Source organism: Scatophagus argus, chromosome 8, assembly GCF_020382885.2.
Source record: "Scatophagus argus isolate fScaArg1 chromosome 8, fScaArg1.pri, whole genome shotgun sequence".
Taxonomy (NCBI): domain Eukaryota; kingdom Metazoa; phylum Chordata; class Actinopteri; family Scatophagidae; genus Scatophagus; species Scatophagus argus.
Window position 1 is genome coordinate 18,122,759 of NC_058500.1, and position 14,332 is coordinate 18,137,090.

The following is a 14,332-nucleotide window of genomic DNA, read 5'->3' on the forward strand; positions in this document are numbered from 1 at the left end:
CAGCAGATTAACGTGCAGAGTGACACAAAACGTATGGCATCCTTTAAAAATAATTTTAAAAATCTTGTATCCATTGGGTATATCATTATCAAGATACCAAACTTTGGAAATTGACCTTTAATGGGTTCTTTAACGGCTGACAAAGTGACAAAAACCCTTAGAAGCAGGAATATAATGCTGGGTTTATTGCTCGGAAATTATCTGACGTGAAACTTTCTAGAGTAAATGCATGAAAAAAAACACAGCACATGATGTAGAAAAAACCCTCTTGAAAGATTGCATTCATTCACCCAGACAAACTGCGGTGGCGCTCTGTCCCTGCCTGCAGCCTCACGCGTTTACCCCCCTAACCCACTGGTCTGATGAACCATATGTTTTCCTGCCTCCACATGCTCACACTTCCAGCATGGCCCAATCCTACAACGAACCACCAATCACGCACTGGCATTGGTTTAGGTAACCGTAGAAACAGCCAATGGGAGGGCTGGCCCGAGACAACAACACGAGAGCGAGACAGCCGGGCACGCGTGGGAGAGACCGGCTGAAAGATGGAGGACTCACAGAGAGGGGAGAAAATGGGACGAATTAAAGACAGAAGGAGCAGGAATGGATGAGTGAGAGTGACAGGAGAGAAAATGTGAAGAATGAGAAGAACAGACAGAGAAAATGGACAGAGACGAAGACAGATTCACTGTGCATGCTTAAGTAGGTATGGATCCAGTGTTACACAACAACGTTAAGTAACTTCACAAGCGTCAATCAGCCAATGATGCTCATTCTAGACACTTCTGAGATGATTTCCTGCTCATCGGGTCCTCTTTTCACTCAATTCATCTCTCAGTTCAATTCATCTCACTGCTCGTTATCTAATAAGATGGACTATGCAGTCCCTCTGCTCAGCTTTCTGTGCAGCGTTTCTTCCTCATCTCATACGTTTTTCCATCCCCTCGTATTTCCTCTCTTTGCTACTTCCAATTTCTCCCTCTTCTGTCCATCTCTCGCCAAGTGCCTACCCCTTTCCTCGAGGTCAGGGACTCATTCCCTCGCCAATGCTGCCTCAATGGTCAGGGTGATGATGTCACCTACCTGTGAATGACTCTGATTCATCCAGGAGCAGCATGGTTAACGAGTAAAGAGAAGAGCCGGTCTTCTCCGCTTTCACTCTTCCTCTCCTGTTTTTACCTCTTGCTCTCAAACTCCCTGTCAAACTCAAAACTGCCGCCTTTTTCAGCAGAATTACACTTCAAGAAGTAAACAGGAGGTGTACTTTTCCTCCTCTCAACTTTTGCTCTGCACTCTGCTGGTCTTTAAACTACTGCCTCAGTGACTGACTGACTCACTGACTACCGGCTGACCGCTTTGCGTGTTTTTCCTCTGGTCGCCAGCAATGTGAATGTAAGGCAGAGGCAGGCAGGAGGGCTGGCAGCTGAAAAACTTACATAACCCTTCATGCTGGAGTTGGGGCCCCACTGAAGGGGTACTCATATGGCCGATTGCTCCTCATTCCCCCAACCCCCTTTCACAGAGAGGAAAAAAACCCCTCCTCCGTAACACACACAGGACTACAGAGCATGTACGGAAGCATCCACCCACATATCCATGCTGTCTGTGTGTGTGTTTGCTGGTCGGTAAAAACAAAAGGTAACCGTCAAGCACCTTAACCTTGTTACTTCAACTGATCTTTACTTCAACTGAAAACTGTGAAAATGCAGAGGACACACAAATTTATTTGACTACACACACACACACACACACAAACACAAGCCTTAACAATACATTTCAAAGTGTGTGATTGAGTCATGGAGCTTACAAACGCACACATCTTTCTGTAGGAAACTTTTATCAGTGCATTTTGTCTACTCATGTGTGCTTTTTAAATGAAAAGAATCAGCCTGTTTAAGATACCACGTGAAAAAAATTTCACTTCTCACAAGTTCCTACATACATCAGAGTAACAGCCCTGTTCACCCCAGCAGACAGATGGTATATCTGTGTGTGCGTGTGTGTGTCAGAATGAAGGTCAGAGAGAAGTAATGCGGCTGCTAAAATCTGTGCCGAGGTCCCTAAAACACCTAAACACTGACAGAATCCTTCCTTATGAAACACACATGCTAATCCTTACACATACACAGTACAAGGATTTGATATACAACCAATGCTATACACCAAAACGTCATTTGCACTCAACTTTGTCTTGGAACTGCTGTGCCAAAGCCTTTTGAAAAGTGTTTTTACTCGACTTATTACCAAACGAGATTGACCACCACTTGATCACAAGCTAACAATATACACCATTCAAGAAACTATAATATCAACTATATATATTTTCAAAAACTTCACATACCATGTCCATTGGTGCATCGGGACTACTTTCTTTAGCACCAGACTACATTCACAAAATGTACATGTTTTTTGTACACTGGCAACTACAAGGTCTGGTTATGCAGAGTACTGTGGAGCAAACTGAAACAAACTACAGTTCATTCAAAGTGTTAGTCTTTCTACAAACCAGAGGAAACAGCATTAAGGAAATAAACACTAAGGATTTCATCCTGGATGAAATGGCTAATTATTCTGACTGAAAGCTACTTTTTATTCACAAAAACTGATTCTGAACGAAGGCCGAAAAGATAAATTTAGGCTTCTTGAAACAGCAGCTTAACTTCAGTGGGTAGATTTTACACTATTCAAGCACAAATTGGCATAAAAAAAAAGTTTTTATCAGAATAAAGTGTCATTAAAGCCTTTGTAAACTGACACAAGGATGCATTTTTTGGGAACAACGACAACCCCTGAATCTATTTCATAACACGCCTTATGAAACCTCTGAGCTCTGTCTTGCCCGAGTGGCCCGGCCACAGATTTGGCACTGCACCACATCTAGGTCAGTATGATAGAAAGCTCTCATGTGCCTGCATATAGCCACAGATGAGAGGACATACAGCAGAACGGATATCAGAACTAACAGATGAAGAAGAAACAGATGTGTGAAAAAAAATCCTCCCAGTTAGCTAGAAAAGCAGCCAAACACTGAACCAATCAGTTAACAAGAAATGTTCAGCTACTCACCCATGTCATGTGGTTCAAAGTTTTTGTCGTCTCCTACTCTGGTGAGAGGGCCATGCCTCCTCTACACTTTCACTCTTAGAAACGTACTCCAGATGGTTAAGTGTTCACCCTTCATACTGCTAACACACTTCCTCAGTGTCCTGTCTAAACCGAGCGTGTCAAAATGTGTGTGTGTGAGGCTCTCAACATCTAGCTCTTGTCTTGTCTCGCAGCTTTACCGGCGCTCCAGTGAGGACAGAAGGCCATTGGGACAATTACAAAACAATGAGTCGCTTAAAAGCTGCCCCGGGTGGCCGTGTGTATGGAACCCCCCACTTGATTTGCTTTTCCTGCCTATCTCCTCCTCCTCCCTCTCTTTCTCCCCTCCCCCCAGACAACTGACACAGGAGTGTGATGTCAGCAAGCCACGCCCACTCCAGGGAGACTGTCTTTAGGTAACAGGGGTAAAGGGGTTCAACCGGCAAAAGACAGAAGACAAAGAAGAAGAGGACTAGGACATATGCGACAGGAAATAAACTGTTACTGCAGCTTCTGGTCTTCAAGATTATGAAGATTAAATTGTGAGGGATTGAGGTGGAAGAAAAGATAAAATGACTGAAAGACCAGTCAAAAATGATCAACATCTCACTCCATTTTCTTATCAAAAAATCATTGATCAGGACAGACCGTGACATACAATAACCACTAGGTCTTTATATGAAGTCTCGGCCATTTTAAACCAGATGAAGTAGTTCAACAGTAATAGTCAAATCTACTTAAAATCATGCTAAATCAATTACTCAATTACTCATTCAACTCCACTTTCAAGCCTTAGTTTGTGGGGTTGTGATGTACTGTAAATGCCTCTTATAAACTGTAAAATGTTCCACTCATTTTGTCCTTCTTTACTTTATGCACAAATGATCAAAATGACTTTCATTATTCAGTTCTGGTTCTGGTAAAATGGTAACGTGTTTATAAACCATGCAATTACGATTTTGATAATTTTGTCTACTGCCAAGTAGTCGATCAGAAATGGACAGAAAGGGAGGAAAACTGTAAGTGAAGAAGAGAGGTAATCAAGAAAATGAAATGAAGAGTGAGACGAGAGGACCAGAGATGAATCAAGTCACGAGCTACAACTTTCTGTTCAGCGCATGCCTCGGAAAATTTCCATTTGGCTTCGTGTGACGATATCGCACATCGTAAACACCAATAAACACATCATTAACACCACAACTGCCACGGACAGTAAATTTCGGCAACAAGTAAATGCAAAAAATTGTCGGGATACTGACAGGAATTACGGGGAAATATGTGTAGAAAGAAAAGATAAAAACTGTTTATCAAGAAAAAGAGGAAAAGAGGACAGGGATGACATTTTTGAAAAAGATGAAGAGGAGAGATAGGGTAGCAGGAAAAAGAGGAGTGACAAGCCTAAAGGAATGGAAAATAAAGAGTAAACTAAGGATAAAAAACACTCAGACAGATTAAGTCAAAAAGAGTAAAAGAAACCAGGAAAGATGGAAAAACCAGTGACAACAAGGGGTCATGGGCCCTTTCAAAACAATCCTGTGAACCCAAAAACCCCTTTAAACCTGAATTCATGGTGTGGGCTTATCCTTCACAGATCACTCTACACACACACACACACACACACACCACACACACAGGGTGGAAGGTGAGAGCCCATTCTCACATGGCTGTACACACTAACCCACTTTGCTACACAGCTTGGGGGAGGAGCAATGCAGTGAGGTGGGGGAGGAGACATGAGGAAGAGGAGGAGGCGGTGACAGCAACAATGCGAAGCAGAGGACTGCCTGGCAACATATGAACACACACACACACACACACACACACACACACACACACACACACACACACACACATTCACCTTTGCCACACTACCACAGTTCTGGTATCCAGCCACACCTCCTCCTGAGAGGAACGAGAGCTCACATTTCACTGTTTACATAACCTACATTGACCAATAGAGAGAGAGAGAGAGAGAGAGAGAGAGAGAGAGAGAGAGAGAGGTACACTCCTTTACTAAGGGCTGGGAGAAGACCGGATCTTTTACTTGAGTCATAGTGACAAACCTGCATTACCAAGATAATCTGATAAAAGTAAAAGTCCTGTACTCATGAATGTCCACACGTAAAAATACATGTATGCTATACTCTTTACAAGATAGGTTTATTTGTCACACACACAATCATACACGGTACAATGTGCAGTGAAATTCTTTGTGTCCCTGCTACCAAAAAATAGGTAAATAAAAATTATAATTATAAAAAATAAAAATAATTATAAAAATTAAATTTTAATTTTAAATTTAAATCTTAATGGGGCTGTTTTCCAGGGGTTGGTCTGGGCCCCTCCTGGTCTGGGGAATCTTAATGCTTCAGCATACCAAGACATTTTGGACAATGCTATGCTTCCAACTTTGTGGCAACAGTTTGCGGAAGGCCTCACCTGACCCCAGTTAAACTCATGGCTGAATGAAACCGGTGCAGAAGAACCCCACTGGGCCGCACAGAATCCTGACCACATTCCCCGGGACAAACCGTGAGCCGTGAGTCAGGAAGGCAAACTCATTAGTGGCCATGGGAAAGGACTAAATGATCTGTTTTTATCAGGTTTACAAAGTGTTTAAAAACACATCAATCTTGGTAAAATAGAAGCCTAAATTTGTTACATTTACAATTTTTTTCTTTTTTGCTCTTTTTAATGGTGAAACACATGCTACTGGCAGGAACAAGTAAAAGTTCAACAATTGGCTGGCTGTGCAGAGATGCGAATATAAGGCAGCATTAGAGCCTATCCCTCCAGCTCTCTGTTCAAAAGCATGTGGCGCACAATACACTGCACCGAGATAACAAGGACACATGAAGTCACACTTTTTTTTTCTGGAGAGAGAAAGCCAGCATGAGTGTCTGAGCCAGTGTGATACAGCCAATAGGATGGCTAACTTTACGCCTTGCGACCTTTGCGATCCATTGCGCTGAGATTTGGAGCTGTGCTTGCACCTCTCTCATTGTCCCTGAGTGAGGCTTTTGTCCCGTGTTCGCACGATGAGTGGAGAAGAGGTAGGATGCCAGTCACTGTGAAGTGAAGCTTAACAGACATGCAGAGCAACATGAGCTCAGATTGCGGCTGTATTGCACAGCTGTCAGACATGAATGTGTACAACTGTACATCACAGTACTTGATGATGTACTGTGATGTACATGAAAGCTGTGATGATCCACTCTGCGATTAGATTTCTTTTTATATTTACAGCAGGTATAATCCGAGTTTTTGAGTTTGGAGGCGTGCACACAACAATAAGATTCAGCTGTTTAGAGCTATGTTTAGAGCGGCCCAATGGTCTGCTCTCCCTGAAGTTGTTTAGCCAGTTTATCCATGGTTAAATCCCTGAGCTGACCTCAGACACAACTGATTTTGTTGTCTCAACAAAACCAAAGAAGTTGCAGAGCAGTGAGAGGACACACCGTCCTATAAACCAAGATAACAGAGATAGTACAAGGTTAATTTAATATTAGAGACGCACAGCTGGGTGAACAATAATGAAATTGTCGATTTTTCTGAGCACCTTGAGGACTTCTTATCCATGCTGATTGTTTTTTGTGCTGATAAAGATCACGAGATATGATCAAAAGCTCCAGAGCACAAACTAAACGGATCTTTGCTGAGATTTGCTGAGTTTTCTCCACTGCTGTTTCCAGTGTCAAGAATGAACCTTGAACCTCAGCTTGAGTTATATGGTGTGGATTTTGCCCCTCACTAAGAGAATGAAATGATAACATTTTGTATTTTTAAGTCTTTAATGGTGATTGGTTTAAACCAAATGGATGCAATGCTACACTTTTTGAGAATCATCAGAAGTCCTGCATGTAAGAGACAGAATGACTCAAAGATTGCATATTTTTAGTTATTAGTTAATTCTGTTTCCTTCCTTGACCCTGCACGGCGTTATTCATCATTTTTAAATTTCCGTATGCATCATTTTTCCGACTTTGAAATATGTGGATCAGAAAATGAAAAATGCAGATTATTCCTGCGTGTGCCTCATATAACCTCAGCGTAGTCACCGTGTATCGTAATCTTCCCTCTTGGATTGAAGCTGCTCGACGCATCCATTACAGACTCAGATGAGGGATTCTCTTCTCCTGACCGTTGCTAAAAAGGGCCGATCACCATCTGATAATAAACATGCCAACTGCATCAGCAGGACTACATGAGAAATATGAAAACGATGAGCCCGCAGCCTGCACACAAACAAAGATGGCAGGTGGTTTTGTTGATGAGTTATTCTGACTCATCATCAGTTTGACCTCAAGTCAGAGCATTACCTGATCTGAAGTCTGCTCACACACATACAAAACCAGTCTGGTGTGTCAGTATGTAGACCAGCTGGTGTTACTGTATCACCTCCTACACTTCACTCTGTGCAGCCTTTAATCAGGTCACACACACACACACACACACACACACACACACAGAGAGTTATGAAAGTGGTGTTTTTCATTGTTATTCAAGCAAACCACAGTTGAGGCCGCGGAGAATCTGATCGGGGTGATTTCTATTTATCAAATTTTACTTTTAAACTAAAAATATGCACTTGGGGTTACATTTTATTGACATAATCAAAAGATTTCTATGATGATTTACTCTGTTGCCGAGCTGATCTTAAGGATCGTTATCAGAGCAGATCAAATCTGATCCTTATTTTACCGAATTCTTCTGTTGATGTTCTTCTTTATGACAGCCTACTGTGCCATTTTGCTACATACGAGTGAAAATTAGAGTTTGTGAATGGAAAAAAAAAAAAAAAAATTCGTAGCAGCTTGAGTGACTAAGTTCTGACAGACAAAAAAATATGCAGATTTTCCAAACTGTCACTTTTGCCAATTAAAATGACAAAATGTGTTTTTGTTAACAAATACACAGTGACTCATCCTCTCTTGGATCACATCAATTTCTGGAGTCACATTCTCACAGTTTAACATTAATATCATATCATATTGTATCATATCAATAAGTTAAGATGCGAAACTTAACCGTTTTGACCCAGGACATCCAGTATAAAGATCTAGCAGGCTACAGCTAATGTTTCAGCGGGGACATTCTCAATTGTAGAATGAAACGTCCCCATCAGGTATTTTATTTACCACGAGCTGCACCCTAATCACACGGATGACCTATTAGTTTCTCACAATCTAAGAAGCATTTCGACTCAAGTTTCTGAATTTCCAAATCAAACATTTCTCTGTCTTTAGCTGCTAAATACTCCACCATTTTCTCTGGCTGGTTACTAGCTTTGTTTGTCTGCAGTTTGGTGCTGAGTATGTAGAGGACAACAGGTTTATTAGAGCTTCCATCCATCCATCCTTCCATTTTCTTCCACTTAATCTGGGACCGGGTCACGGGGGCAGCAGCTTGAGCGATATCTCTGAGCATGTCTTTTTTGAGCATCAAAAAAGAAATGTTTCATAAAACTGAAACATCGAGACAAAAGAGGCTAAAAGAGCTGCAAAACTGGTCCAAAAATCTCTGTGTAAGCCCTTTTCAGGTTCCATGTTTTAATCAATGCTGCCATCTTGTCTTTAATAAAACATCACCGACTGAGAAGGCCGCGGTGCTCCTTTACTTTGTTCTAAAGCTGTTCACCTTTGGTGCAACGCTGGAAGTTGTGATGTGAAAAACAACTTTTTTTAAAAAAAAATAAAAAATCAGCTTTTCAAAAGGAACTACCTGATGTTCAAACAGTCCAGTTTTGATGCAAGCTGGCGGGGTGATGCATCTTGTCACCAGGTGTCTGTAACATTTGTGGGAGGAAACATGTTTACTTGTTTTTCTTGAGGCTGAACTGAAGAGTGTGAGAGTGTACTCTGCTTTCCAACGCCTACACGCAGGCAGGGGAGCAACAGGCTAATTAACAGACTATTACTCTCCTGCTCTCAGGAGTCAGAGTGTGTGTGTGTGTGTGTGTGTGTGTGTGTGTGTGTGTGTGTGTGTACATGTACGTGTGTGTGTATTTGTTATGAAAGATGTGACTAAACCTCATGACAGCTTCATTTGAGCAGCAGAGAGCCAATAACATGAAGCGCACAACCCTCAATCTGTTCACACACCCACATACACACACACCTGACCCAGAACAGACATCCCAGCAGCACCACGTTGCTGAGGAGGACAATTTTATTCCCTGAGTCCATTTCTCAATGTCATTTTTTGACTTTACCTTGCCTTCTCAAAAAAATCTGCTATTTTTTTTTAATCATTCAAACTAAATGTGATTTGAAGGGCAAATCTCATGGGCTCAGATTTTGATTTCTGTTGAGAAAGTGCTTACTGCCACAAACAGAATCCTCTAGTGACAAGAACAATAGTAAATCAACTAAAATACACTTAATTCTCTGTCATGATCAATCTCCTGTACATTACATAGACTGGGTTGGTTAAGCTGACCCAGTCTTGCTTTCCACCACACTTGTGAGACTTCTTGTTTCAGTCTGTGACAGCGTGTCCTCTTCTGCTCTAATACAGTGTGGAGCACTCAAGGGTGCAATTCTAGGACCAATTATATTCTTTGTTCCTTGTTAAACTTTCCCTCACTCACATCATAATTTTAAGTAGAATAAACTTTATTGCCAAACTGCTATTTGGTTCACCAAATAATACGTGTTGTTGTCTGTCTACCATCACTGCAATCTTGCCTTCCAAAAAGTTTGATTTTCTCTTTTGATCCATAGCTACTGCCAAGTAAACCCTCATGTGTGCTGGTATTATATCAGGGTAAATGACACCAATTTAAGTTGAGATTTACAGATCGCATATGTGCAAGTTTCCAACAGGATTCATAGAACCTGCTGAAGCAAGGTTTTTTATGCCCAGCAACTTCAAAGCACACTGTCGGAAATGATCTTAGTTCAAGTATAAATCTCAGAGCTTCACCAATGAGGCCCGTGCTGTTGCATTGATGCTTTTTATTGTTATCTGTTGTGAAAAACTTTGGGGTATTTTTTCTTAGATTATGACCTAAATGTAATAGTTACCTCAGCATGTTTGTCCATTCCACTCTCTAAGATTCAACCAGCTTGAATAATAAAGATGCAGAAGTTGGCATGCGTGTCTTTGTTTCCTATACTTGGTACAAAAAGTACCGGAATCAGGAAAAGACAACATTTCACTTCACTTTGGCATCACTATTCAATTTATCCATTTGTTTTTGGATCCTTTATTGTTTGCTTTTAGGGCTCTTCGTCTACAGGCTCCGAATAATTTTACAGTTCCCTATCGGCACAGGAAAGTCACAGACTTCCTAAAACTCACTGTACAACAAGTAGCCTCTGTGTAATTTTTCTGCCATTTATGCTTGGAAACACTTCAGTGATGACTTTTTCCAAACACATATTTTCTCAAGACACCTGCATTACACATACACATGTGAATGTTATGTATGTAAGGGTGTCAAAGGCGATGGTAGTAATCAGCATGACAGTAAAAAAACAATAAAACTGACAAAAAACACTGACAAGTGAACCAGATACTCCACCTGTTAGAAACTCCGCAAAGTAAAAAATACTATCACTACAATCAGTCCTTTATTGTCAACTGTAATAATACTTAGTTTTTTCACAACACACAGATCGGCACTTTTCTTATCTGCAGCAACTGTGACAGCCATCAACCTTTATTTAGCATAGCTTCAACCTGCACCAGGCTGGTTATCAGATACCAATAATGGTTATTACCTGACAAAACAGACTTTTTTTTATATCACCGAGGTCTTCTATCCTTACTCAGCAGAATGCTGGTTTAATAAATGAATGAACGAAAAACGAGTGAACTGCATCATTAACAGGTATTATCTGGGAAACATCAAGTTTACGCACTTTACAAGAAGCTAAAATGAATTCTGAGTTATGTTTAATATTTGTAGAATGAGTTGCTGTTCATTGTTGAGTTGTAAGCGCGGCTCTGTTAAAGTCAACAAAATGTTTAGGAAACAATGCGCGATAATAGAAGCGCGATTTGAAGCAATACCAACATTTAATTTAGACTCTTTAAAAAGAGTAGAGGAAGAGAGACAGTAAACTTCAAAACAGGAAAGTATCAGAGATCAGAAGAAGAAAGTGTAAAGGACAGAAAACTATGGGGGCAGAGACAGAAAAGGGGACGTTGAACCCTGAGAAGAAACCTGGCACAACTCTGAGGGGGCCGGCATCCTGGTGACATTTGTTATGGCAACCGTGGGACAGACGCAGGAGACGGCAGGGGGTGATGATGTCACAAGAGCAAAATAGACTTGCAAAGTGAGGAAGATGTGAGGGTTTTTTTCTCCATCAATCAGACCTTTCACGACTTCCACCTTGACTTCCAACAAGTCAAGCTTCAGATTTTTGTACTCTCACTAAAATCTAACACAGAAGTAGAGGACCTGAGTACCTGAGGGTCATCTGAGGCTTTTCAAAGGCCCTAAGCACAATTTGAACAACCCCTGCACTAAAGTGACACAAGGCAAAGGACAAACCAGCATGTGGATCTTTCCAATACTATTTCTATTTCTTACTTTAAGCTGCTCTGCAGTCATTCTGCATTGCATGAAAATAATGCAAAGACAGTGAATGCTTTAACTCTGCCACAGCTACAGTCACGCTGTAAATCTTGTGTCTTTTTCAAAATCTATATCTGTAGAAGGTCACACGTGAAAAAATAACATCAGGTGATTTTTCTGGTGAGCTCTCTCTTAACACTTGTTCAGAAAGAAAAACAAAATTCATGCTATCGTCATTATTGATCATTCTAAAAGGCACTCGAAGCAGAAAGATAAGGCTGGGAGGAGCAGCGCCACAGCAGCTCAGCAACAGCCATCACACGCTGCAGGAGCCTGGTCTCATTCCCCTGTCAGATCCGTCAGAAGGTAACCTGTAGAGTCTAGACGACATGCAACACACTTTAATGTACAGCTGTGTTTTGGCAGAGAACACAAAGCCAAACTGCACTCAGTTCAACTTCCAAACAAGCCTTTTTAAAATGGTTTTAAAACTGACTTACTAAACAGCAATCAACCTGCCAAACTGACTTCAGTATCCCGTGTGCTCATCAATAGATCTTGGATGTTAGCACCTTCAACAGTAATGCAGACTTCCACCCTCTTTAGGTTTCTGTCACCTCTGCTGCTATGCTGGGTCAGTTATACAAAGTGTTGTGCAACTGTTGTGCTGAAAAATGTTTTATAAGCCCCGGAGAGTGAGCTGGAACATACGAGGACCTGAACCCCTTTTTGCTGGATGAGTAATGGTTCATCGTCATCATCATCTGTCTGTTTTGTCTCTCGTACACACACTCGCAAACACACTTCGAGAGCCTACATAACAGCATTAAAGCTATATATATGGCATCAAACAGTGTATTAATGTCATTAGGACAATATGTAACAGTGAGAAAGGGAGCAGTGTGTCTGTCTGTGTGTGTGTGTGAGTGTGTGTGTGAGAGAGAGACAGAGAGTTCTTCACGGGTTCACAGGTCTTTGCTGCCTAGGACCAAATATAACACACAATCTGCCACCTTATATCCAGCACTGACTCATAATGATGAGGAGCCCAAAGCTCCCCACAGCCTTGTTCCACCAAGCAGCCTGGTCTGATTCGGCACAGTTTGTTATTGTTGCATTTACATTATCAAAGCTCTTTGTCTCTCATTTAGTTGAAACATAAATAATTCAGAATCTGATATGTTTATTTCACTGTAAATCAACCAAAAAAGCACTGACTATGATTCGAGAAATTTATGAAATGTAAGCTGATAAATTAACAAGGTGCTTTGTGTTTGAGCTGCCCCTCCTCCCTCTATCTCTGATTTCAAAACTTAAAAACTGTAAATACTAAAGACCGCAGGCTGTTCTCTCTGTAATGAGGTCAAAGTCAAGACTGACGCCATTTAAGTTATCCAACCGAAGTTTAAATCTTACCTCCTACACGCAAACACACACTGCGTGAAACACATATCCCCACACGCACACACACACACACACACACACACACACGCACACACACTCAACATCTAATAGAACTAATAGATGATTCATTGGGTTATGTAACACACATTGGCAACAGAAGAACTGAGGAGAGGAGGAGACGAGAGAGTTTAGAAGAGTTTGTTTCCTTTGTGAGGATAGAAGTCCTCAGGCTGATGGTGATACGTTATCTGGTCACACATGTGGACAGTACAGCCGCTGGTTAAGTTTGCTCCGAAAGCGCCATTTAATAAAAAAGTGTGTATATATATATATACAGAAACAAATTATCTGCTCCAAGGAGGTGGTTTTGTTTTATGATGAGCAGGATTATTTGTTTTTCTCCAATAAATTTCTTGGTGGTAAACAGAGTGGGCACACACACAGCGCATACAGCAGCTGAGCAGAACAACAACTGATAATGTTTTTACAAGAGTAGGTAATGCTGAAAGCTTCAGTTTACATTACTGACGTGCTACGACAAAGTTAGACAAACAATGACCCCCCCTCCCAAAAACAATCGCAAGTCCCTACATCATGTATTGAGTTGACTTCATGATAAAGTAGTGGGTGGTTTTCACAAACATGACTCATAAGACATCACCCCTTTGGCAGAGATTTTCTTTCTGTATGCTCTACAGACCACCTTTAATCAGGTTTCCCACTGCACTCTGACAAACACCAAAATATGACCGCACTTCAGGCTTAGGCACAAAACTAACCCACGCTGCCTGCTGCGCCTGTGTGCCTCTGTCCGCTAACTTTGGTTTGGCTCAGTAATCAAACACGCTTTTAATGATAATTACAATTTGAATCAGCAATGCTAACCATTTGAGCGTTTACTATGGTTTATCATTTATCACTGTTTTATTCTCATTGGGTATAATATTGGGATGAGCCCAAAAATCTATATCTATATGTCTATTAGCTAGTTTCACTCTAATTTTTATTTTTATTTTATAAAATATCTTGGTATATTTAGCCACATGTACATATCAACTCCAGGAGATGTGTCCACTGATAGCTGATTATGGCTGAATGAATGGCAGGTTTTATGTGCACTTATAAAACAGGTTTGAGCGTATGCTTTACATTCATGTGTTTTGTGCCTCATATGTTTAAGTAAGTGTGTGTTCTGCAGTATGCCCCTGTACTGCAAGATAACTTTCCATTTGGGAACTATAAAGTTAAACTGAAGTTGATCCAGCAACCTTTGGCTTCATATTGTATCACAGCAGTATGACTTATCATAACTCT

At 41.0% G+C, this 14,332-nt stretch overlaps 1 protein-coding gene across 3 annotated transcripts in view; it reads right to left on the bottom strand.

The window, feature by feature from the left end:
* LOC124063958 (helicase ARIP4-like) overlaps window positions 1-14,332 on the bottom strand; it is a 63,125-nt gene that overhangs the window by 31,668 nt on the left and 17,125 nt on the right. Inside the window, exon 1 of one of the 3 annotated variants that reach the window (XM_046398127.1) lies at window positions 3,070-3,368. The exons of 1 other annotated variant lie outside the window; for it this stretch is intronic. In XM_046398127.1, the coding sequence (XP_046254083.1) occupies window positions 3,070-3,073 (4 nt within the window). In that variant the 5' untranslated portion in view covers window positions 3,074-3,368. Of the gene's footprint in view, window positions 1-1,086; window positions 1,737-3,069; window positions 3,369-14,332 lie in introns of those variants that run through there. One more of the 3 variants, XM_046398126.1, reaches the window with a different exon arrangement.